The sequence below is a fragment of the Trematomus bernacchii genome, unplaced genomic scaffold (assembly GCF_902827165.1).
Source record: "Trematomus bernacchii unplaced genomic scaffold, fTreBer1.1, whole genome shotgun sequence".
Taxonomy (NCBI): domain Eukaryota; kingdom Metazoa; phylum Chordata; class Actinopteri; order Perciformes; family Nototheniidae; genus Trematomus; species Trematomus bernacchii.
Window position 1 is genome coordinate 8779088 of NW_022987593.1, and position 21410 is coordinate 8800497.

The window sequence follows — 21410 nt, forward strand, 5'->3', positions numbered from 1 at the left end:
TAAAAAGTTTGGATGTATGTACACTTCATCTGCCAAATATAAATGTCCTTTTTTTGAATCAGTGTCTTATTTATCACACACGTATTTAAAAAAAAAATGAAGGTTTATTTGTGACTTTAAAATACATTTTCTACTTCACATAGGAAGATAAAAGAACAAATGTTTTCTTTAAAATTGTACATATTGTTTTGAGCAATGGAATGTGGTACAACCAACAAGCATAAATACATTTATTTCAATGAAGTACTAGTAAAAAATAAAACAAGGACTAGCAAACGATACAAACTAAACCAGCACAGCTGCAGAGTTTAGGTAAGTGACAAGGCAGGCTTCACTCCCTAAAACCTAATTAACAAAGTCAGTCCGTCGGGGTTTAGACACATTATCACAGTCTGCATAACAAACACTAGGACTAACGATACGGAGCTGGCTGCCATCTCAGATTCTGACTCAGTAGATTCAAGTTGTTAACGGCTTCACAACTTCAGCTTTTTCCTGCGTCCACGGCCATCTGGGGTCGCGTCTGACTTCCGTTTCTGGGCCTAGGGTAAGAAAAGAATATTATTAAAAAGGAACATTTCACAAGCAGTGACATATAAGTCACTGTGAACCAGACAAAAACAGGGCTGTGTGACCTAAATACTTAATAGTAATGAGCGTTCTGCCACATTCAAACACCATAAGATTCTCCAGGACAGACTTGCAGTACTTAATTAACTATTTTATTTTTGACAGTCATTTTAGACAAACACAGTCAGTCACCACAAAGGAGTGTTATCCTTAAATGTGAGTCAGAAACCAGAGCCCAGTCTGCTCTGATTGGTTAGCTGGCTGGCTCTGTTGTGATTGGTCAACCGCTTAGAGATGTCCCGCCCCTTAGCCCATCACTTAAAAGGTGTTGGAGTGCTATCCAATAGAAGCGTGAGTGGTACAAAGAGATGTCACTACGTTTTGGGAGTAAACGAAGGAGTCCAATGGAGGCGTTTCAGGCATGGGGGGGGAATGTGTGTAGGAGAGAAACTCCCTCTGGAGGTAACTTTGTGATTTTAGCCTTTGCAGACCATTTACATGCACAAAAGCCTACCACACTACAGGAAAGGGAAACCCCTAAAAAGCATTAAAGGGCCACTTCACAGGCTGTCAGAAGATTACTTTTCTGGCACTCCGTGGTGGTTGGAAAAACTTCAAACAATACCCAGCCACAGACATAATTCATGTTTTATTTTGCATCAAAGTGCCTTGCTTCCTGTAGTTCTTTGGTAACTTACTGAGACATTCTTCGGGCCGCGTTTCTTCTTCTCGGCCTTCTCTCTCTCCTCCAGCTCCATGTTCTCTCTCTCGATCAGTGTGATCAGAGTGTTGCATCGCCTCTGGAGCTCCTACACACACACAATAACAAACAACATTTTTAATTTGTAGGCAACATGCACAAAAAGAAAAGCAAAATAGCACCAAGAAGCCAGCATTTACCATGGCCGTCCGGGACTTCAGGAACCAGTCGAAGCGGAACTGAGGCGAGTTGCGGATGCACTGCCGCAGCTCGTCGTACACGCTCTCCTTGTCGAAGCCCAGCTTGTGGAGCATGCAGATGAGGAAGCGGTCCTCCTCCTCCGTGTAGTTCTTGCCTTTGTTGGTGCCGTAAGAGATGCGCAGCTGGTGGAAGGGAGCCTTGTAGCGACCGATCTGGGCAAGGAGATGAGGAATTAAGGGAGTGTTAATTCATTAATAAGGATGGAAGAGAGGATAATGTGGAGACGAGACGATTAGAAGATCAGAGCAGGATTTAGAGTTGGTGTTTAACACAATGCTTAAAGGTAGGGTAGGTAAGAATGGAGAAACCAGCTCGAGTGCGCTAGAAAGTACACAACCAGACTTCCTTACAGAGCCCCTCCTCCAACACACACGAACGCACACATGACCAATGAGGGCACGAGATAAGTTTGTGCACAGATGGAAGGCTGACAGGCAGGTAGGCCATCCAGTTATTTTAGCCGGGCCGGCTCAGATGATTGGTCGTGCTTTTTACAGTACTACGGCTTCCACAGATGACATTTTTTATGTATTTATTGTCAAAGCATTTAATGTATTCATTGCTATCGGGATGCTAAGAGCATTCCATGGAATATAACAAGTGTTTCTGAAGTGAATGACCTACCCCACCTTTAATGAGATAAAGCTAATGAAGTCGTTTAAAGAGATGAATGGTAAGATGGCTACCTTTGAGTCCAGTGCTTTCTTGATGCTTATCCTCCTCTGGATCCTGGCCTCTCCTCTCTCGATCTGCGCCATGATCTTCTCGATGTCCTGCAGCTCGTTACAGCGCTCCCAGAACACAGCTGGAGGAACAAACAAGCAAATCATTGTCTAAACATGCAAAGAAATGTAAAGTTTGCATGTAGAATAGAGGGTAAAAAAATGAGTTGTTACCAGAATATTCCATGACTTCCTCTGGAGTTTTGCCCTCGACTTCTCTGGCAATGTTCTCAATATCATCTCTTCCCCACTTCTCGTTGGCTTTGATGAACTGGTTGAAGTCACGTTTGTTCCAAATGGTAAATCCCTGCAATCAAGGTACAGATGTTTACAAATATGCTCAATCTAGATGCAGACACAAAGCATTTAAACTCGACTCGGCACATTAACCACACATGTAGTGTATTCAGGGGGAAGGATCAGTACCTGTTGCAGCAGGTTCTCCTTCTCCTCCAGCTCCTCCTCTGTGAGCGCCTCCGCCTCGTCGATCTTACCCTGTTCCTCCTTCTGGAGCGTGGCAGAGTTTGGCATCTCTGGATTACGGGGCACCTGAAGAGACGCAGCCACAGAATGATTTAGAGCAGGGGTGTCAAACTCAAATACACAGTGGGCCAAAATAAAAAAATCGCTACTAGTCGAGGGCCGGACTGGTTCGATGTTTATTGCAGAACTTATTGAAATGAACTTATTGCACATATTCAACCTGGAACAAAGCTTAAATTATTGCCTATAAAAACAACATTAAACATTAAATAATCAGTTGCATTAATTTCTTATGGCTCTATCTGCAGCTGTTCCGGAGTCATTTCTTATGATTACATTGTTCCACAGGCCAACAACAGCTTCAAAAAAACAATTCCCCTCAAAGAAAAAACCAAACATGCTCTGTTGTCTCAAGAAAAAAAGTGCAGAAGGAAACATCCATTGAAACTCAGTTTGCTGCTCTGTGATGCTAGTTCAAGCCAGATACTTGGCATCTCATCTTGGGTGCAAGTTCATCAATGTTTGGGGTCAGGCTCTGAGCTGAGGAAGGTGTGCGTGCAATATACCGGCGGGCCAGATCTAATAGTAATTAGAAATTATCCTGCGGGCCGAAATTAAATCCACCAAGGGCCTGATTTGGCCCCCGGGCCTTGAGTTTGACACATGTGCTTTAGAGACATTTCCACTTCCAAACAAATGATGTCTTTCTCATGTGAAAAATATCTTGGTACCTTGTAGCCGATGGTCTTCCTGTAGAAGAGGATTTCCTTTTCTAGGAGCTCAAAAAGACGTGGAGGGAAGAACTGGAAGTCCTGCACATTTGGCTGCTTGGGGGGACGAGGAGCCTGGGAAATGGGAAACACACAAACACATGTAATACCTCAACCAGGATAAACACACATACATAATAAGATAAGATGGAACTTGATTGATCCCCTTGGGGAAATTCAGGCATTTATAGTTAAAAACAGGATTCACACAAACTGTTGAAACAAGATATCACAGTGAAGCGTTGAGCATTTGAATGAACATGTTAACCCTTAGATGCACAAGTGGGTCTTTTTTGACCTGGTGAAGGTGGTTTTCTTAGAGTATCTTTGTAATTACATTTTTTTATCATTTCATATTCCAGCTATTCCTCAAAAAACATGTTTTGGATATCATGCCATTCACATTTTAAGAAATTGTAGTTTTTGTATTTCTACCCCAAGCTTCCATAAGTGGGTCAAAAATGACCCGCATGCATTTTCTATGGAATTTCGTTTTTTTTCCAAAATGTAAAAAAAAAGGCTAAAATTATAAATAGTGAAAAAATAAATATAAAATATTTCTAGTGTGAACCAAATATAATACTAAATATTATACAAGTGATTTTTCTTAACCAAAATGACATAAAAACACATATTATTCTAATACGGGTCCTTTTTGACCCACTTATGGAAGAGTGTAGGGTCCAGTCACTCGTGCATCTAAGGGTTAAATATATTTACATAAGTGTGCTTAAAAGTAATAAAAACATTGTAATTAGACTTTCTGCTGCATTAATGCTTTAGGACTTAAGGGTGTTTGTAAAGTGATGGCCCCTACCTTTGGTGCTTTGGGCTCACTGACTCTCAGGGCCTCTCTGAAGTAAGCGTCCACAGCGTAGTTGGCTTTCCTCTCTCTCTTAGGCGGCTCGATCCAGTTGGTGATGACCTGAATGAAGAGGAAGAAGGGTTAGACTCAGAGGTTTTTATTGTTGGAATTAAAGACTGACCCCTGATGTTTGAGTGTTTTGTGTACCTTTTTCTTCTCTCTGTAATCTTCTCCTTCAAACTTATACACACTGCTGTTCTCTGTGTCCACGGTGAAGTTCCTCAGTGAGCTCTCACCCAGGTTAGCCATCTTTTCCTTTATCTCCATGGTCTAGCAAATAACAAGAACAGAGTGTTTATTTTTTGCCACATTTAAAAAACTAGACACGAAAAAGCATCCATTTTCCACAACCTGTACTGTCTCACCTTCCTCTCCCCTCTCTCCAGGATGGCGTCGATGTCATCGTCGGTGATCTCGCTCTCTTTGGAGGCGAACACATGTGTGGCGCCGTGACGGATGATGGACAGCATCTCGTCTTTGGCCAGCTTGTTTGCACCTGGATCCACTAGTCTTCCTGTTAATGACAACGATGGGAAATGAGTCTCTCAAAGCTCCTATTGGTAGACGCTTTGTTACATTTCTCAGCGATCCTGTATGACAGCGAGGAGTTACCCTGCTGGATGACGATGGAGTCCAGGCGCAGTTTCATCTCAGCCCGCTCCACGATCCTCTCCTCCACCGTGTTTTCAGTGATGAAGCGGAACACCCGCACCTGCTTCGTCTGACCAATCCTGTGAGCTCGGTCCTTAAATTAAAAAAAACACAATTGGTCACAAGCGGCCGAGATGGGTTTTCTCCCCAGGGTGGCTGGCGTCTCCCTTAGTGATAAGGTGAGAAGTTCAGTCATCCGGGAGGGACTCGGAGTTGAACCGCTCCTCCTTCGCGTCGAAAGGAGCCAGTTGAGGTGGTTCGGGCACCGAGTAAGGATGCCACCTGGGCGCCTCCCTAGGGAGGTGTTCCAGGCACGTCCAGCTGGGAAGAGACCAAGGACCTAGGACCAGGTGGAGGGATTATATCTCTTCGCTGGCCTGGGAGCGCCTTGGGATCCCCCAGTCAGAGCTGGTTGATGTGGCCAGGGAAAGGAACGTTTGGGGCTCTCTGCTGGAACTGCTACCTCCGCGACCCGACCACGGATAAACGGGAGAAGATGGATGGATGGATGGATGGATGGTCAACTCCCCTGAAATAAAAGCTCTACAGCACCTGGTTCATGTTAGGATTAGGGATGTACTCACCATGGCCTGCAGGTCGACCTGGGGGTTCCAGTCCGAGTCGTACAGGATGACCACATCAGCTGTAGCCAGGTTGATACCCAGTCCTCCAGCTCTGGTGCTCAACATGAAGATAAACTTGGGGCTGTTGGGCTCATTGTATGCGTTGATAGAGATCTGAAAAACAAAGTTACATGAAGATTATATTTTTGACTTGACTCTTGTTAGAGAAAAGACGATGGTAATATGTTGACGTAATCAGTTATTTGGCATCCTGTTATATGAGACCCGCACCTGTCTCTCCTCGTGCGGCGTCTGGCCATCCAGGCGGCAGTAGCCATAGTTCTTCCACATGCAGTAATCCTCCAAGATGTCCAGCACCCTGGTCATCTGACTGAAGATGAGGATACGAGAGCCTGGACGGAAGAGAGACAGTATACTCCGTCAGAGGAATGTGTTAAAACAAAGACAGAAAGAAACAGCCCATGCAGTCCTTTGAGACAGCACTTCAAACTAGTTAGAAATAATCAATCTTATTAAAGTACTCGATTTCTTTCAGTTTTTATTCTGACAAAAGCTATGTTTGATTGCAATTGGGTAACTGAGTGGGGCAAGATATTTTATTGCACAACAGAAGCAAAGAGTAGAAACGAGAGGATAGATACAGATTGGAATACAGTAGTATTTTACTTTAAGGTCCTGTCGTGGAATATTTGTAGATGTTTGTACTTTGGTTATTTTACTCGAGTAAAGTATCAAAGTCCGTCTTTCACCACTTATGAATGAAACTCAATGATGTGTTCTATAGCATCTTAGTATCCTACAATTTTAAGATTCTGTAATAAAAAATACTGCGTCTTTAGGAGGATAACCATGAATTCTGGTACATTCACAGCATGACTCTCTACACACCCTGCTGCTTCATCTTGGGTAGCAGCTTGTCCAGCACCACCATCTTGCCGCTGTTCACCACCAGATGGCTGTCGGTGGTGTACGGGGGTCCGGGCTCGGCCCCGTCAAACAGGTACGGGTGGTTGCAGCATTTCCTCAGCTGCATGAGAACGTTCAGCAGACGCATCTTGTCCATCTTACCCGCTGAGTTCAGAATGTCGATGTCCTTCATCAGGATCTTTGTGTACCTGATGACATATGACGGGAGGTAATATTACATACAGGTGTACAACCATTTAATGTCAGTACACAGTTTAGTTCAAGCTGTATGGATAAATGAAAACTGCTTACCACTCTCGCTGCATCTTACTCAGGCCCACATACATCTTGATCTCTTTTTTCGGAAGCAGACTCTTCTCTACGTCCGCTTTGATACGACGGAGCAAGAAGGGACGCAGCACCTACACACAAAAAATTAAATAAAAAGACACGTCAAAAGAGTGCTTTGACCCAAATGAGAGTAACACCTTACATTTGACAAAGTAGTTGGAAGTTCACATGAGGAAAACTTACAGTGTGAAGACGTTCCACCAACTTGGTATCACCCAAGCAGTTGTTTGTGTCGAACCAGGAATCAAAGTCCTATGGGGAAAAATAAACATTAGTACCAGAAAACAAAGCACGTTTCTTCTAAATAACAACATCAGTACAATTAGGGACTCCAGCTTGAAAGCAGGTTTATCGTAGGGCTGTGCAATTAATCGTATTTTAATCTCGATTACGATTTTGGCTTGCAACGATTACGAAAACAACGTAATCGAAATAAAACAATTATTATTTAAAAAAAAATTGTTATTGGTTTTTCAGTTGAAATATACTTAAAGTTCAGGGTAATCAACTGTTAAAAACATAATGTTCCATTTTTTTTTCTCCAATAAATTGATGTTTTCAAAGTAAATGGATAATTGTTTATAATAATCGTGATATCAATTATTGACCAAAATAATCGTAATTATGATTTTTGCCATAATCGCACAGCCCTAGTTTATCGTATCGTCTAAATCTCCTGATATTGCGCATTTCTAGGCAGTCTTTACCTCTGATGAGTTAAAGACGTCGGGCAGCAGGAAGTTGAGCAGAGCCCACAGCTCGTGGAGGTTGTTCTGCAGGGGGGTTCCGGTCAGCAGCAAACGATTGGTGGTCTTAAATTCTCGCACAATCTCTGACAGCTATAGGAAATAAATTGCTTCATTAGGAAAAACTGTGAAACACAAGAGTGGTTCTGAAATATGAAAATATATATTTTGTTTCAGTGTGTGTCTGACCTTTGATTTCTCATTCTTGATTCTGTGGGCTTCGTCAATGACCAGGTATCTCCAGTTGAACTTCTTGAACACTGCCTTTTCAATGATGAGCATCTCGTAGGATGTGACGCACACATCCCATTCTCCGGGCAGCAGCACATCTCTGATCAGGGCATTCTGAAATTGATGAAAAACATTTGATGTTTTTGAGTCTGGTTTATTTACCTTATAAAGTTATTTTTCTTTAGTAAAGCTAAAGTTGTTCTGCATGCTGTTTTCAAATGATCAATTCCTTCCTCACATACAGTATAATCCATTCTTTTGATACACACTTGATATGTAACCTACATGAGTCCAATTGACCAAAACAGTTTCTCATTGCAAAACAAGCACATTAAAGTCAAATCTATAGGTGGCGTTAGATGGTCAAATATATCCAGCTATTCCAGTTACAATCATAACACTGAGGCTGCGTACCCTCTGCTCTCTGCTTCCGATCAGGCAGACGGCGCGCAGTGAAGGCACCCATCTCTTGAACTCATTCATCCAGTTGTAGAGGGTGGACTTGGGCACCAGCACCATGTGGGGACCAGGGATGTTCCTGTAATGCTTCATGTAACCCAGCAGAGAAATGGTCTGCAGAGTCTTCCCCAAACCCTGAAAAACAGCACAGTGTGTGAGATAAACAGCAGTATATGTGAATTCAACAATACAATATGTGTCACTCCCCTTTAAAAGAATAGGTTACAGTTTTAAAGTACTGACCATTTCATCAGCAAGGATGCCGTTAATGCCGTTCTCATACAAAGATATGAGCCAGTTCAGACCCCGGACCTGATAGTCTCTCATTTTTCCTTGTTTGACGTCTAAATGAGAGACAAGAAAACATTGTCATCACTTCTGCTCATGATTTTTGCTATATACCTTTCAAGCCTCAATAAAGAAGTAGAACATTGCTTACAGGAGGGGGAGTCATCAAAGCGAACGCAGACATTAGTAGTTTTGGTGCTCTCGCTCAGAAGCTCTTCGTCCTCCTCTTGCTCTGTGCGGCGGTGTCGGTTGCTGTTTGAGCACAGAAATCAAATATTAGTTTTCATGATCGCAATGGCAGTATTTATTAAATAAATAAATTGGGGTGGTGTTCAATTACTCACTCTCCGGCAGACAGCAGATTCTGTTTTTCATCATTCTTCATGCGAGGACGTCCTGGCTTCATCTTCAGCGGGGAGGTGGGGGTCTTCTGTGCGGCTGGTTGGATGAAATGAGCAAACAACTCTGTTTGCTTCAGGAGGTACTCAAATCTGTTGGTCCGGTCTGTGAGCTGCACACATAGAAAAAAAGTCTTGTTAGCTTATTTATCCAAGATCCGAGTGGTGAGATTTTAAAGCTATGGTTAGATACTTACCACTTTCTCCTCATACCCCAGACCAGTTTCTTTAGTTTTGGTAGAGGAAGTGGCATCTTGTACATCAGCCCCAGCCTCTGAGGTCGACTCTTTCCCTTCATCTGAAGAATCTGCCTTCTCCTGAGCGGAAAAAAAAATGGTTGTTCAGTTGCTTTCTTCAGATTTAACAACTAACAGGAACAGATTAGACAAACCACCAGCTCTGTTCTCGGATGCTCTCTGGAACACACAGCATATGATGGAAGATCTCCTGTTACGGATAACATCTCACAAACTCCCCAAACATTTTATTCATAATGTATTATTTGTTTCTTAAGTGTCATTACGTTTTTTCAAATACTTCACGTAATACTACCTGTAAGCATGTATATAATCCTTGCCTGTACATTTTTTGACTGTATCGGGTGCTTATCACGTACGGTAGTTATTTTTCTACTGTTTCCTGTACTTAAACTGCTGTAACACTTTGTGGGATCAAGTACGTGAAAGTAAAACGGCGGAACTTGTTCTTCTCTAAATCAGACATACACGTCTGAAAACATGTTGTGTTACTCAAGTTTGTTATGGGGTCCATTGCTACTTTGTCATGTTTTTTTGTCTTTACTTGTAAATACTCTTTCCTCTTTTGTGGGTATCCGTGACACTGCACGTGCACTTGTCCTGTAATTGCTATTTAACTTAACAACAAATAATAAATAAATACAAAAGGCCTTTACTTGTAATGGGATTAATCAACAAAGTGGAGTGAAACGCATGTTGCAGGCACGCAGCACCCCTCGTTTACAGGTGATGCCCTGTCCCACTGAAAACAAAGGCTCAGACGGGACAGCTGGGCAGAGGGCTGCTCGCTGCGTTCACGAGGTTTCCACAAGCCAGAATAATAGTCACAAAGGACTCGCTGGGTGACTGTGGTCACAAACCGTAAACAGAAAGTACTTTTGGACTTTCATAGGGATGATAGATGGGTCGCTAGCGGGGCTAAGCTAGCTATCTTAGCGCTTGTGAAACAGCCTGGCCCTGTTGCTGCTCTGTAGCTTCAGTCCCGGGTGAATGGGACCGAGCTGTTGTTGTCGTGAGCTAACGTTAGCTCCGCCGCGGTTAGCTAACATAACTAGTTAGCTCAACAAGCCCGCATTAACATTGACAAAGTGAATGTTTATCAATGCCGAATTGAAGGAACGAGTAGGTTTTTGAGTTTGGTACATATGTGGTAGATCTAGGGAAAATGGAGTCGGTGATGAGGAGACGATGCCCATTTTTTAACCATCTTACCTCCGCTGCTTCGGGTTTTGGAACTTCAGTCGGTTCTTCCCGCTGTTCCACGCAGCTTAGGAGTTCGGACATTTTTGTCGAATTTCCCTCTACGATTCAGATGTATCACCCGTTATGTGGTGCCTTGTATGATCCCGTATAATATCCGTTTAGGATTTCCCGAACTTTCTCCGGGTAAATAAGAACAATTATGCTGTCTATAATGAAAGACACATCGGTTGGTCAGAGGCAGCACGTTCCCGCTAGCAAGAGTTGTCTCGGGCACCCGCGTTATTCCCGCGCCAGTTACCCGGTGTGTGCACTCTATCGCGAGACTTGGTTAAGCTGCCTTTAACGGCGGTTGGAAATGATTTGGTTTTCAGTTGATTTCTTTATCAATGTGTGCAATAATAATGGTAACGTAAAATAATAATAATAATAATACATATCATGATTATAATAATAATAAGTAAATTAATTGTTCATTTTGCACGTTTCAAAGCTAAGATTAAAGTGAGACAAAAATGGCAGACAAGTAATGATTAAAACTATTTGAAAGTTCTACAAAATTAGCTACATATGAGACAAAAGTTAAATAAAACAATATCATTATTGTTAAGTTAACATATCTTCAAGAAGTAGTCCTATAAAGGCGAGATGGACGAGGGGTACTTGAATGCAGCACGTCAACCACACAGGAACAAAAATATGTATTCAAATTTCACCATTCTTTATATCTTGCTTTAAAAACATATATGTTTTAAAGCATTTTTAACTGAGTACCATAGTTTGAATTACTCAACATGTAACATATGCGTCACAGGCAATATTAAGACGAAAATTGCTTCACACATGGGTCCTACCAACTTCTCTGTCCATAGGAATGACGTCGGTGAAAGGGTAATCAGCTGATTCTGAGCGATCAAATGAACCAAAATAAAACTGTTTTACCTGTCAAATCTCGGTTATCATCTACCGACCATTAAGGATTTTCTCATCGGACATCGTTGGCATGCTTTATTTGGGTAAGCACACATCGTAAAGCTTCTGAATGGCGAGAATACATGACGGTATTTATGCTAAGTCAGAGGGACCTAACGTTACTCAGCTAACGTATCACAGGCCTGTTTGGTTGCTTTGTTCTTGTTATCATGTCGAATGATGTTTGTAACAACTGTTGCCATGGAGCGACAGAACAGGCAACAACGGTTTTACATTTTTAATAACATTCATGTTTAGGTTTTAACTGCCAGGAAAACACAGTAACCCTTAACGTTAGCCGATACAGCTAGCGTTAGCATGCTAGCCGCCTGTACGCACAGAAGGAGCACAGATAGCCGTGACAAGGAAAAACACAAGGCGTTAATGTTTAAAACAATCTCAAATTTAAAGACTTACTTATCTCAAAATAATCGCGTTGTAAATACAAATAATGACATACTATCGCCAACATTATGAGATATTTTGTGAAAAGTCATGTTGTTGTTATTTTCTCTACCGGCTTGTAAAGCGTATTTGAGCTCTAGGAAAAGTGCCCTATAAAAGTGTATTCTTTTGAGAAAATGTCTCATTATTTATGTGGAATTAAGACATTATGTTACTATTCTAAGTAATTGTTTCTTACTTCTCTCTTATTTATTTATTTTTAAATCATTGTAGATTAGTCTTAGTTGTTGGTCTAAACTGACTATTGCTTCACTTTGACCTCTGGAAAGAAATGGTTTCTTATTAGTTGGTAGGATTTCCCCTTATTTCTGAATTTGTTTATGTATTTATTTTTGTAAGTTCTCTAACAAGTTCCTAATTAATATCTATTTGTCAAATATTGTTGTGTATGAGCATTAAATGTAAACAATTTCTTCCTGTCTTTGGCACAGCATATTCTTTCACAAAATAAATACATCTAAATATTGTGTTACATTTTGTGATACTTTAAAAGCCCGATAGTCAATTTGTTTAAGCACCTTTTTTTGCCTCAGTAGCCACATGACAGTGAAGTCTATGAGCTCTACATTCCAGTTGCAGCACATTAACGCTGAGCAGACATTGTCTACCTCTGAATGCTCACAGTCTGTGCACTCGATGAATGCAGACAATGTGTGGTCTCTAGTCTGGTAAAAAAAAGACCTGTTGCTCCCATTGATTTCCCCCCCCCCACTTCAGACAGATTGACATATCATTATAAGAATAGCATGTGTTATTAACAACCACAATAACAACTCTGTTCTATTCCTATACCCTTGTAAGCTGTGAAAGTGAGCCATATTACACCATGATCATAAAAAGGCCTTAATTATTTTAGTTTTCTATGTCCTCTTTTTTGCTACTGTTACATTTCAAAATATCCTTTGTGAAAAAGGCCTATCAAAGATTTGATTAGACTCTTTTGCTATGGGAAAAAGGTGAACGAAGTGTCTAATTATTTCCTTTTGCCTTTGACAGACCGTCATCATGGACAAGATTTTGGAGGGCCTTGTGAGCTCCGATCACTCTGTTCCAGTGAAGAGGGCCATAGTGAAGAAGGTAGTGGAAGCAGCAGAGAAAGAGGTGACAGAGGAGCAGTGTCATGCGTTGTTTACTCTCACCACCCGCCTCATCCTGCTTGGTGAAGATGCATTTCAGAGGCAGATCGGCATCCAGGTTTTGGAAGCCTACGCGCGTTACCACCGGCCAGAGTTTGAGCATTTCTTCACTAAAGACTTTGCACTCACTCTTCTCCAGCAGGGCTATGCCCATCTGGACCGCAAAGATCCAGCCGTAATAGACTACATTCACTGCTGCCTGCGGCTGCTCATCAGCTGCCCCTCGGTGCTCGAGATCTTCGGCGTGATTCAGGTGGAGGTTCTGAGGATGGTGTGTGAACGTCCTGAGCCTGCTCTTTGCGCCCACCTGAGCTCTTTGCTGTCGGACTTTGTGCAGTGCCTCCCGAGGGATAAGTCGGGCGTTTTGTTCTGCCAGCAGCTGGTGAGGACCATCAGTTACTTCCACTGCTTTGCCAGCCAAGAGCGGGAGCTGAGAGAGTATGTGGGTCAGGTGACTAAGGTCAGCACACTGCTGCAAAACATCTGGAAGGCAGATCCAGCCACACTGCTTCCCTCTCTGCAAGAAGTGTTTGCTATTATCTCTTCCACAGGTGAGTCTCCTTCCTTCTTTCCAAAATGGTTTAAAACATGGGGTTTCAGGTTCGAGGAATATAATATAGTAAATGTTTTTCAAACTTGGGCTAATACTACCTTACTTATTCCTTAAGGTACGTTTTGGGACACCTGGAATTATAGGTCCTAAAGAAGCTTAAGATATGAACACATTTAGAATGTATTCATAGATTTATAAATGTCTGCCTACCCGTAATAAAAAAAAAAGTGCTTCCATTTGGCAACAAGGACCCATGACTTATACCTCTGCCTCCATAAATCTTAGCATTAATGCCGGGGGTGTTATTAGCACATGACTAAGCACACAGGGACAATGACCTTGTTTCATTTGAATTTTTTCAAGACCCTGCCAATAGCTGACTCTGATCCCTTGGCTTAGTAATATCATTTGTATAGTTTGGATGTTCATTCTTCTATATTCAGTGTTATTGGCACACTGATAACATTTTTTTTAAATGTGTAGGTAGTGGCCTCATTTTACACACTTGTCATTGCCTGAAGCAATTACCTTCAAATGACTGATTCAAGAAGAGCATTCACTCCAAGGGTAAATACTGAAAAGCATTAGTTGTAAGGATGTTGTAGAGTTCAGACTATTTAAAGCTGCAGTTCTGTTGTTGATGGTACATTTGAAGGATGTCCTGTGCAGTGTTGCAAGTGACTGAAATGTGGAGCGGCACAAAATAAACAGGAAGCAGCGATTTTTAGATGAATAGCCACACTGACGGCATGCATCAGGGTCACTCTACCTTTCAGTGACAGTTCAGGTGGGCTGAGCTAATATCTAAAGTGCTGGTGTCAAAATCCACAGAGCCACACCGCCCTTCCCAGATATAACAAAAACACTATAGGACACTATACCGATACTACAGTAAACCATAAAAGGAAAACTGTGAAGTGGGATCAATTATATTAATATAAGCTATCCAGATCCAATACATCATTTTGAGAGGTTTTTTTAGGCCTATTTGCAGCTTTATTATGTAAGAAAAATAGGTATTTTACACAATACTCATACAACAAATGCCTCTACAGAATATGAACATAACACAAAAGACATCTTAAGAAATATAAAAATAAAGCCTGAGTTTGCACTGGTGTCACACTGCACTGATTCTCAAGGGGCCGCTGTCACTGCTGGTCTAGAATTTTCACAATTCTGCCATTTTACTTGGGTGTAATCATTGACTAATTGTACTCTTGTTGATTTCTGGCAGACTCCTCCTTTGACCCCTCCATCGCCCTGGCCAGCCTGGTGCAGCACATCCCCGTCCAGATGATCACCGTGCTGATCAAGAGTCTCACCACAGACAACAATGTGAAAGACGCCAGCATGACTAAAGCCCTCTGCAGGTAACCATCCAATCACATCCAATCATACAAGATGGATGTCACACTTCTACACATTATTTACACTCCCCACCCTTCTCTCTCTGTAGGATGATCGACTGGCTCTCTTGGCCTCTGGCTCATCATGTGGACACCTGGGTCATCGCTCTACTGAAAGGGCTAGCTGCAGTTCAGAAGTTCACCATCCTCATAGACGTCACTCTGCTCAAAATCGAACTGGTTAGTAGTGAAAACTCCTAATTTATTATTGATGTACAAAACAGAAATTGTATGCATCTTTTAAAACTTCACAGATGCTGAATTGCATTATTTATGAACCTGAAATGCAGCCTTTATACTTAATGATATTATACCTGGGGCTGGTGACAAACTCCCCAGCTTGTATAAATGTATTCATTACTTTGTTTTCAGGTCTTCAGCCGTCTGTGGTACCCCATTGTGCGGCAGGGGGCGCTTGCTGTGCTCTCCCACATGCTGCTGAGTTTCCAGCACTCTCCCGAGGCCTTCCATTTGGTAAGGGATCTCCTGCTTCCTCACAGCCCATTTCCCTCTCATATGGCCACTTTATTGGTTTTCTTATTTTCTTCTCTTCTGGCCTAAATGACTTTGAAGCTGCAGCAACTTCTTTTCCCAGAACCCCAGGCTCGGCAGTGCTCTCCCACTAATGATGTGTGAAGCACTTATAGGCCGGGCAATGGCCCTTGAGTTGGCCAATTTCATTAGTATCTAAAAACATGAACGGTCTCAAAAATATTCATCAAATGAGAGCGAACCCTCTGTGGGGTTCCTGATGTGCAACTAACCTCTGGCTGACCGTACTGCAGATCTGTGTGATTACAATTAGTGTCCTCAACATTTTTCATCTTTATCCCTCACTGTTCCAGGTTGTTCCACATGTGGTGCATCTAGTCCAATCTTTACGGACAGATGGTCTCTCCACCAGCAAAGCATTCCTGCTGCAGTTCACTGAGCTAATACACTGCATGATGTACCAGTACTCCGGCTTCCCTGACCTCTACGACCACATACTAGAGGCCATCAAGGTAAAAACATACTAAGAATGGTCTTGTTTACATTGCAAACTTTTCCTAAGTGCGCTCTGTAACTATTCATTTAAAATGGTCTTCATAGGATCTCCCAAAACCAGAGGAAGAGAAGATTAAGCTGGTGTTAAATCAAAGTGCCTGGACGTCCCAGTCCAACTCGTTTGCCTCGGGTCCTCTGAAGCAACTTGGAAAGTCTGAGACTGGGAAGACTGGCCTGGTCAACCTGGGAAACACCTGCTTCATGAACAGTATCATCCAGACCCTCTTCATGGCCACAGAGTAAGCTGCTGACCCACACTTAAATACACACTTACTACATTTGTTTTTATTGTATACTGAAACATATGGACCACCTGATTGTAGGTAACCTTTCCTTTATTCTCAGTTTCAGGCGACATGTTTTATCATTACATCTAAATGGTTCGAACACATTGATGAAAAAGCTCCAGCTGCTCTTTGCTTTCCTTGCACACACTCAGGTAAGTGTTGTCCTGTGTAATAGGTAGAACAGAATATCTTTACTCATGTCAACAGCATTGGATGATCCAACCACTCTGTTGTTTGTGTCTGTTTCCTGCAGAGGGCAGCGTTCGCTCCCAAAACCTTCTTGGAAGTATCTCGGCCTCCCTGGTTCAACGCCGGCTCTCAGCAGGACTGTTCTGAGTACCTCCGATTCCTTCTGGACAGGTACGGCTGCACTCCCAACAGACCGGATGAATCATAACAGGATTGTGTTAAATTGTGGTGTCGATTTTAAAGTATAACATTATTTTTATTTGTTATACTTCCTGTATCGTTCCCCTTTTGCCAAATGAATCAAATCTGCCAAAATGATGCAATGTTAGGCAAGACAAGGTCATACATAAGCACATTCAACAACAAGGCAATTCAAAGTGTTCATAGTTCAAAAGAAACTGATTATAAAATGTCTTTTGAATACATTTAATACAGTGATTTAAAAACATCACATACAAGATAATAGAAATAAAAATAGAACAAGACAACTATTAAATACAAAAACGTATGTAGTAAATATGCTATTTTACACATACAAAGCATTGTGAATGTACAGTGTGCATGTCTGTGGCTTAATGGTCATCATTAATGACCGTCATTTCTTCAGAACCAGATAGTATATTGTTACCTCAGTGTCCCAAATTAAAATCAACACAGTATTTTCTCCTCTAATGTTGAGTGCCCTGTCTCCTGATCTCAAGGTTACATGAAGAAGAGAAAACGATTCAGGTCCTGGAATCAGTAAAGCCAAAGATGGCCTCTCTTGTTGACACAAACGGCAAAGAGCCAACAGCTCAGAGTTCACCGGAGGACGCTGAGGAGTCATCTCTGAGTCCAGCAGAAATGAAACCCGAGGACGACGGCAGGACTTTGACAGAAAAGATGTTCAGGGGGAAGCTGATCACCGGGATTCGCTGCATGCAGTGCAACTGTATCTCTGAGAAAGGGGAGCCTTTTACAGACCTCTCCTTGGCCTTCTGTCCTTCTGCCACCTCTCAGGGCGGCCCCCAGCCCGAGGGGCCCTCAGAGGAACCCAAAGGTCTCTGCCAGGGATCCGTCAATGGCGGTAGTGAAATATCTGAGCCTGGCCCGGCCCCAGCCCCAGCTAGCAATATCAATGATGTGCCAGTGACAAATGAGCCTCCTCTCTCCGTGCCGGACCTGGTGAACTACTTCCTGGCTCCAGAGATCCTGGACGAAGACAATGCCTATTTCTGTGAGAAGTGTAGCTCACTGCAGCGGGCAGAGAGGACCATGAAAGTGGTATCGGCGCCTGAATACTTAATCCTCACCCTGCTGCGATTCTCATATGATGCCAAATGTCACGTCCGGAGGAAGATTCTGGACAATGTCACCATCCCGCCACTCATGAGACTTCCCGTTCATGCCCCTTCAATGCACACACAATGTTCCTCTTCTTCCTCTTCTCCTCTGCAAGTGGATTCCCCTGAGAGCAGTGAGAATCTGGCCAAGAAGCTCAAACCGTCGCGAAAAGAAGAGGAGGACGAGGAGAAGGAGAGGATACACGGAGCAGAGCAGATGAATGGAGATGGCGAGATCCTGTCAGTGCCCTATGTCCTCAGCTCAGTGGTGATGCATTCTGGGATATCGTCCGAGAGTGGCCACTACTATTCATATGGGCGTAACATTAATGGAGCGGATGGAACTCAGCACACAGCCAACCACTTAGCCCTAAAAGAGGATTTGGGGAATGGACAGGCTGAGTGTAGCCTCTCCACCTGCTCAGCTCTCCCCATCCCACCTGAACAGAGAGACACCGTATCTAACGGAGGACAGGAGGCCAGGGATTGGCTGCTGTTCAATGATAGCAGAGTGACATTCACATCTTTCCAATCAGTGCAAAACATTACAGACCGCTTCCCCAAGGACACAGCTTATGTGCTCATGTACAGGAAGCAGGAGCTACCGGGGCAGAACATCAACAGGGGGCTGGTGGCAAATGGGATGAGACCGAGTGCTGAGCCTCCCCTGCAGAAAGAATTACTGGATGCTATTATCAAAGACAACAAGCTGTATTTACAGGTACGTGGGGGCGATTAAAAAAAATACTTCTCCCACATACAGGCATTGTGTTGCTAATTTTTAATCTGTTTCTACAAATGATACAAATAAAAGGTAGCCATGTGTGAAGTGATTAGAGCAAATATTTCATCTCCTGCCAAGCTGTTCATTGGATATTTTCAGACTTTACATGCATTTGTCACATAACATCCTTACCGCTACCCCTCTGAGCATGAGGTTATTATGGAAAAGCGAGAGCTGTACAAGACTCTCTCAGGTGGAAAGAAGCTGAGGGAAAAAATACCGTACTTTCACAGATGACTTGAGGCCTACGGAGTATAGGATTTTGACGGAACTTGAAGTCAAATCTGAACTGTCCCGTTATAAGACGTGAGGTGTAATTTCACGAGTCATTGAACTGTGGTGTGTCGAGTTCACTTTTCAGCGCACTTGTACAAGTGACTAAATCCCCTCTAGAGGGTGCTGTGATATTGTAAATCAAAAACACAGAATCCCTGTCAGTCACTACACCAATGCAGAGTTAACTCTTTGGAACAGAAGAAGAAGAATGAGGCATACTTTATTAATCCCATAAGGGGACATTCTGTACACACAAACTGTACAAATGCACTCATGCACAGAACCTATACACTTAAGGTTTGAAATACACACATGCATAAAAAACACTTGCGTTATTTATGTAAAAGTGTCAGAGCGGAGAGACTGACATGTTTTGGCGTCTAGGGAGCATTTGTAGGTTCAGTGCCTTGCTCAAGATGCCTTCACAGTGCCCAGGAGGTGTAACTGGCACCTTTCCAGCTACCAGCACAGACATTTTCTTAATTTGGTTCAGTGACTTGAACCAGTGACCGACTGGTCGATATACGGAGCATGTGAGGTATATATTTAATCCCCTTTTTGAAAATAATTCATTTCCTCCATGCTGTGAATAGGAGCAGGAGCTTAATGCTCGGACCCATGCTCTCCAGGCTCCTTCATCCTCCTCCTCATTCAGGCCCAACGGTTCAGATGACAATAACCCACCGGGGAGCTGTGGCCCATCTGGTGGAGGTGGAGGGGGAGGGGGCTTCAACACCATCAGTAGACTGGTCTTCTGAAAGAAAAAACCTGCTGGAAAACCCAAATGAACTGGCATTAAGAGAGTCCTGAACTGTCCTACCACAGATGTATGTGCATATAACCTGATGAACTGAGCACTGACATGATCTAATCACACACACACACACACACACACACACACACACACACACACACACTGAGCATCCGCTCTGATTCTGATCCTAGATTTGATCTCAATGTTTCAGTCACTATTTCATTGTATTTGATTGATTTTCATTCTTGGTATTTAGCTAAACAATGTACATTTTCATTAATACTCCAGATTTAAAAACGTACAAAAACCTTGTTTGTGCAAATGTATACTATCGCTTTAATTAGATAATGATGATGATGATAATAATAACAAGTTGCACAAATTATTAAGAATTTGAAACAAGTTGAGACTAGAACACGCTCATATTGTCGGCTTTAACTGAGTGTTTATAACATTACCTCTCACACACAAACACACATACACACCCCCATCAACATATGCAAATACATGCATGTGCGGTGCACAGTACAGAAGAAAGCACTCAACTGTAAAATAAGCAAGACTTTTTTGATTTGTCACAGTTCTGAATATACAGCTAACGACCTTTGTTTATTTCTGATTTGCATGCAGCTTTTCTTTTGAGCTGTAGAGTTTGATTTGTATGATATTTGAATCTTTTGATGTGTGCTTTGCTGTGTTTTACAGGTTTCATATCACATGCAATAAATGTATATATGACTTAAAATATCATTCTGAATTATCATGGAATACAAAACTATATGTGGAGAGTGTAATACTGTGTTTGGGTAATCTCCAAGATAATGGAATTTTCAATAAGAATATTTACTCCTGTCCTCCCACTAATAGGTAGTGTGATCTCATGAGAAGCAGCGTGTTCAGTTTACAAGTAACTGTTAAACAGCAACATCTAGGGAGACTTTAGTGTTCATGCTGACTTTATGTGCCTTTTGATAATGTGTATTTTTGAAGAGGAATTGTCAGGATACACACCTCAGCTGTACCCTGTTAATGTTCATACTGGATCCACCTGTTCCTACAGTAAACAAAACAGTTTGTTGTTATGTTTTCCAGGTTATTTAAGTAAAGTTATTTAAGACTTTTTTTTCCGGCAAATACAGCAGATGTTGGGGACGAAACAATAAATGTCATTGCTAATACGAGCATTAATTGTTAAAAAATAAAAGATAATAAATGTAAAAGTCAATTATTAAATATTTAATTGAACGAAAACAAGACGAAGAAGCAGTCGGTTTTTGGAAACCTCACAGATTGGAAGTATGTAAGCGACTTTGTTGATTAAACAAATACAGAACTGTACGTTGTTGCATCATTCATAAAAACAAGCACATGTATAATCTTTTTGCTTTGATTGCAATACTATTTCTGCAAAAATGGAAGTGAGTATAGACAAAGCAGTCATTTAAAAAGGAAATGGGAAATTACATGCATAATCTACAATTCCTCTGGGCAACGGACGAACGAAAGTTGTAATGAAGCAATAGCCAATTATTTGCAAAGGCGCCATTTATGACTAATTAGCAATTGATAGGGTAAAAACACAGAAGTGGCACTAAAGCTTTCAACGGGCACTTGAAAAAAAATCAATGATTCTCAATTATTAATCAACCAAACCATTACATTTTTGTTGAACTGTTAACTCTTGGGATTGGTATTATATATTCTCTTTATGTGTTATGTCATAATAGGGTTTTTGAATATTGAAAAATGTGATAGATTTTTATTGTTGCAAATA

General features: G+C 42.0%; 2 protein-coding genes across 2 annotated transcripts; one reads left to right on the plus strand and one right to left on the minus strand.

Annotated features, from left to right (window-relative positions):
- Window positions 1-84: 84 nt before the first annotated feature.
- Window positions 85-10733, minus strand: smarca5 (SWI/SNF related, matrix associated, actin dependent regulator of chromatin, subfamily a, member 5). The gene is made up of 24 exons (XM_034129975.1): window positions 10455-10733; window positions 9183-9302; window positions 8932-9098; window positions 8739-8839; window positions 8543-8643; window positions 8255-8434; window positions 7799-7954; window positions 7571-7702; window positions 7047-7115; window positions 6825-6934; window positions 6495-6721; window positions 5877-5998; window positions 5607-5759; window positions 4984-5116; window positions 4737-4885; window positions 4519-4641; window positions 4324-4431; window positions 3468-3581; window positions 2680-2802; window positions 2428-2560; window positions 2218-2336; window positions 1471-1683; window positions 1269-1379; window positions 85-542 (listed from the first exon to the last, which is right to left on the minus strand). Exons 1-24 carry the CDS (start codon window positions 10524-10526, stop codon window positions 477-479), a joined length of 3102 nt encoding a protein of 1033 aa, XP_033985866.1. The 5' UTR covers window positions 10527-10733; the 3' UTR covers window positions 85-476.
- A 583-nt stretch (window positions 10734-11316) lies between these two features.
- usp38 (ubiquitin specific peptidase 38) lies at window positions 11317-20974 on the plus strand. Its single transcript, XM_034129976.1, has 11 exons — window positions 11317-11458; window positions 12876-13566; window positions 14806-14941; window positions 15028-15157; window positions 15350-15451; window positions 15823-15981; window positions 16070-16263; window positions 16370-16463; window positions 16565-16671; window positions 17202-18543; window positions 19476-20974. The coding sequence occupies exons 2-11, from the start codon at window positions 12885-12887 to the stop codon at window positions 19638-19640; spliced, it is 3111 nt and encodes a 1036-aa protein (XP_033985867.1). The 5' UTR covers window positions 11317-11458; window positions 12876-12884; the 3' UTR covers window positions 19641-20974.
- Window positions 20975-21410: the final 436 nt, after the last annotated feature.

Coding starts and splice junctions, on each gene's coding strand:
- usp38 (XM_034129976.1), top strand. CDS start 12,885: ATGGACAAGATTTTGGAGGGCCTTGTGAGCTCCGATCACTCTGTTCCA. Junction 13,567..14,805: donor TGCTATTATCTCTTCCACAG/GTGAGTCTCCTT, acceptor GATTTCTGGCAG/ACTCCTCCTTTGACCCCTCC. Junction 15,158..15,349: donor CTCTGCTCAAAATCGAACTG/GTTAGTAGTGAA, acceptor CTTTGTTTTCAG/GTCTTCAGCCGTCTGTGGTA.
- smarca5 (XM_034129975.1), bottom strand. CDS start 10,526: ATGTCCGAACTCCTAAGCTGCGTGGAACAGCGGGAAGAACCGACTGAA. Junction 4,642..4,736: donor TGGAGAGAGGGGAGAGGAAG/GTGAGACAGTAC, acceptor GTTATTTGCTAG/ACCATGGAGATAAAGGAAAA. Junction 543..1,268: donor GCGGCCCGAAGAATGTCTCA/GTAAGTTACCAA, acceptor TTCTTACCCTAG/GCCCAGAAACGGAAGTCAGA.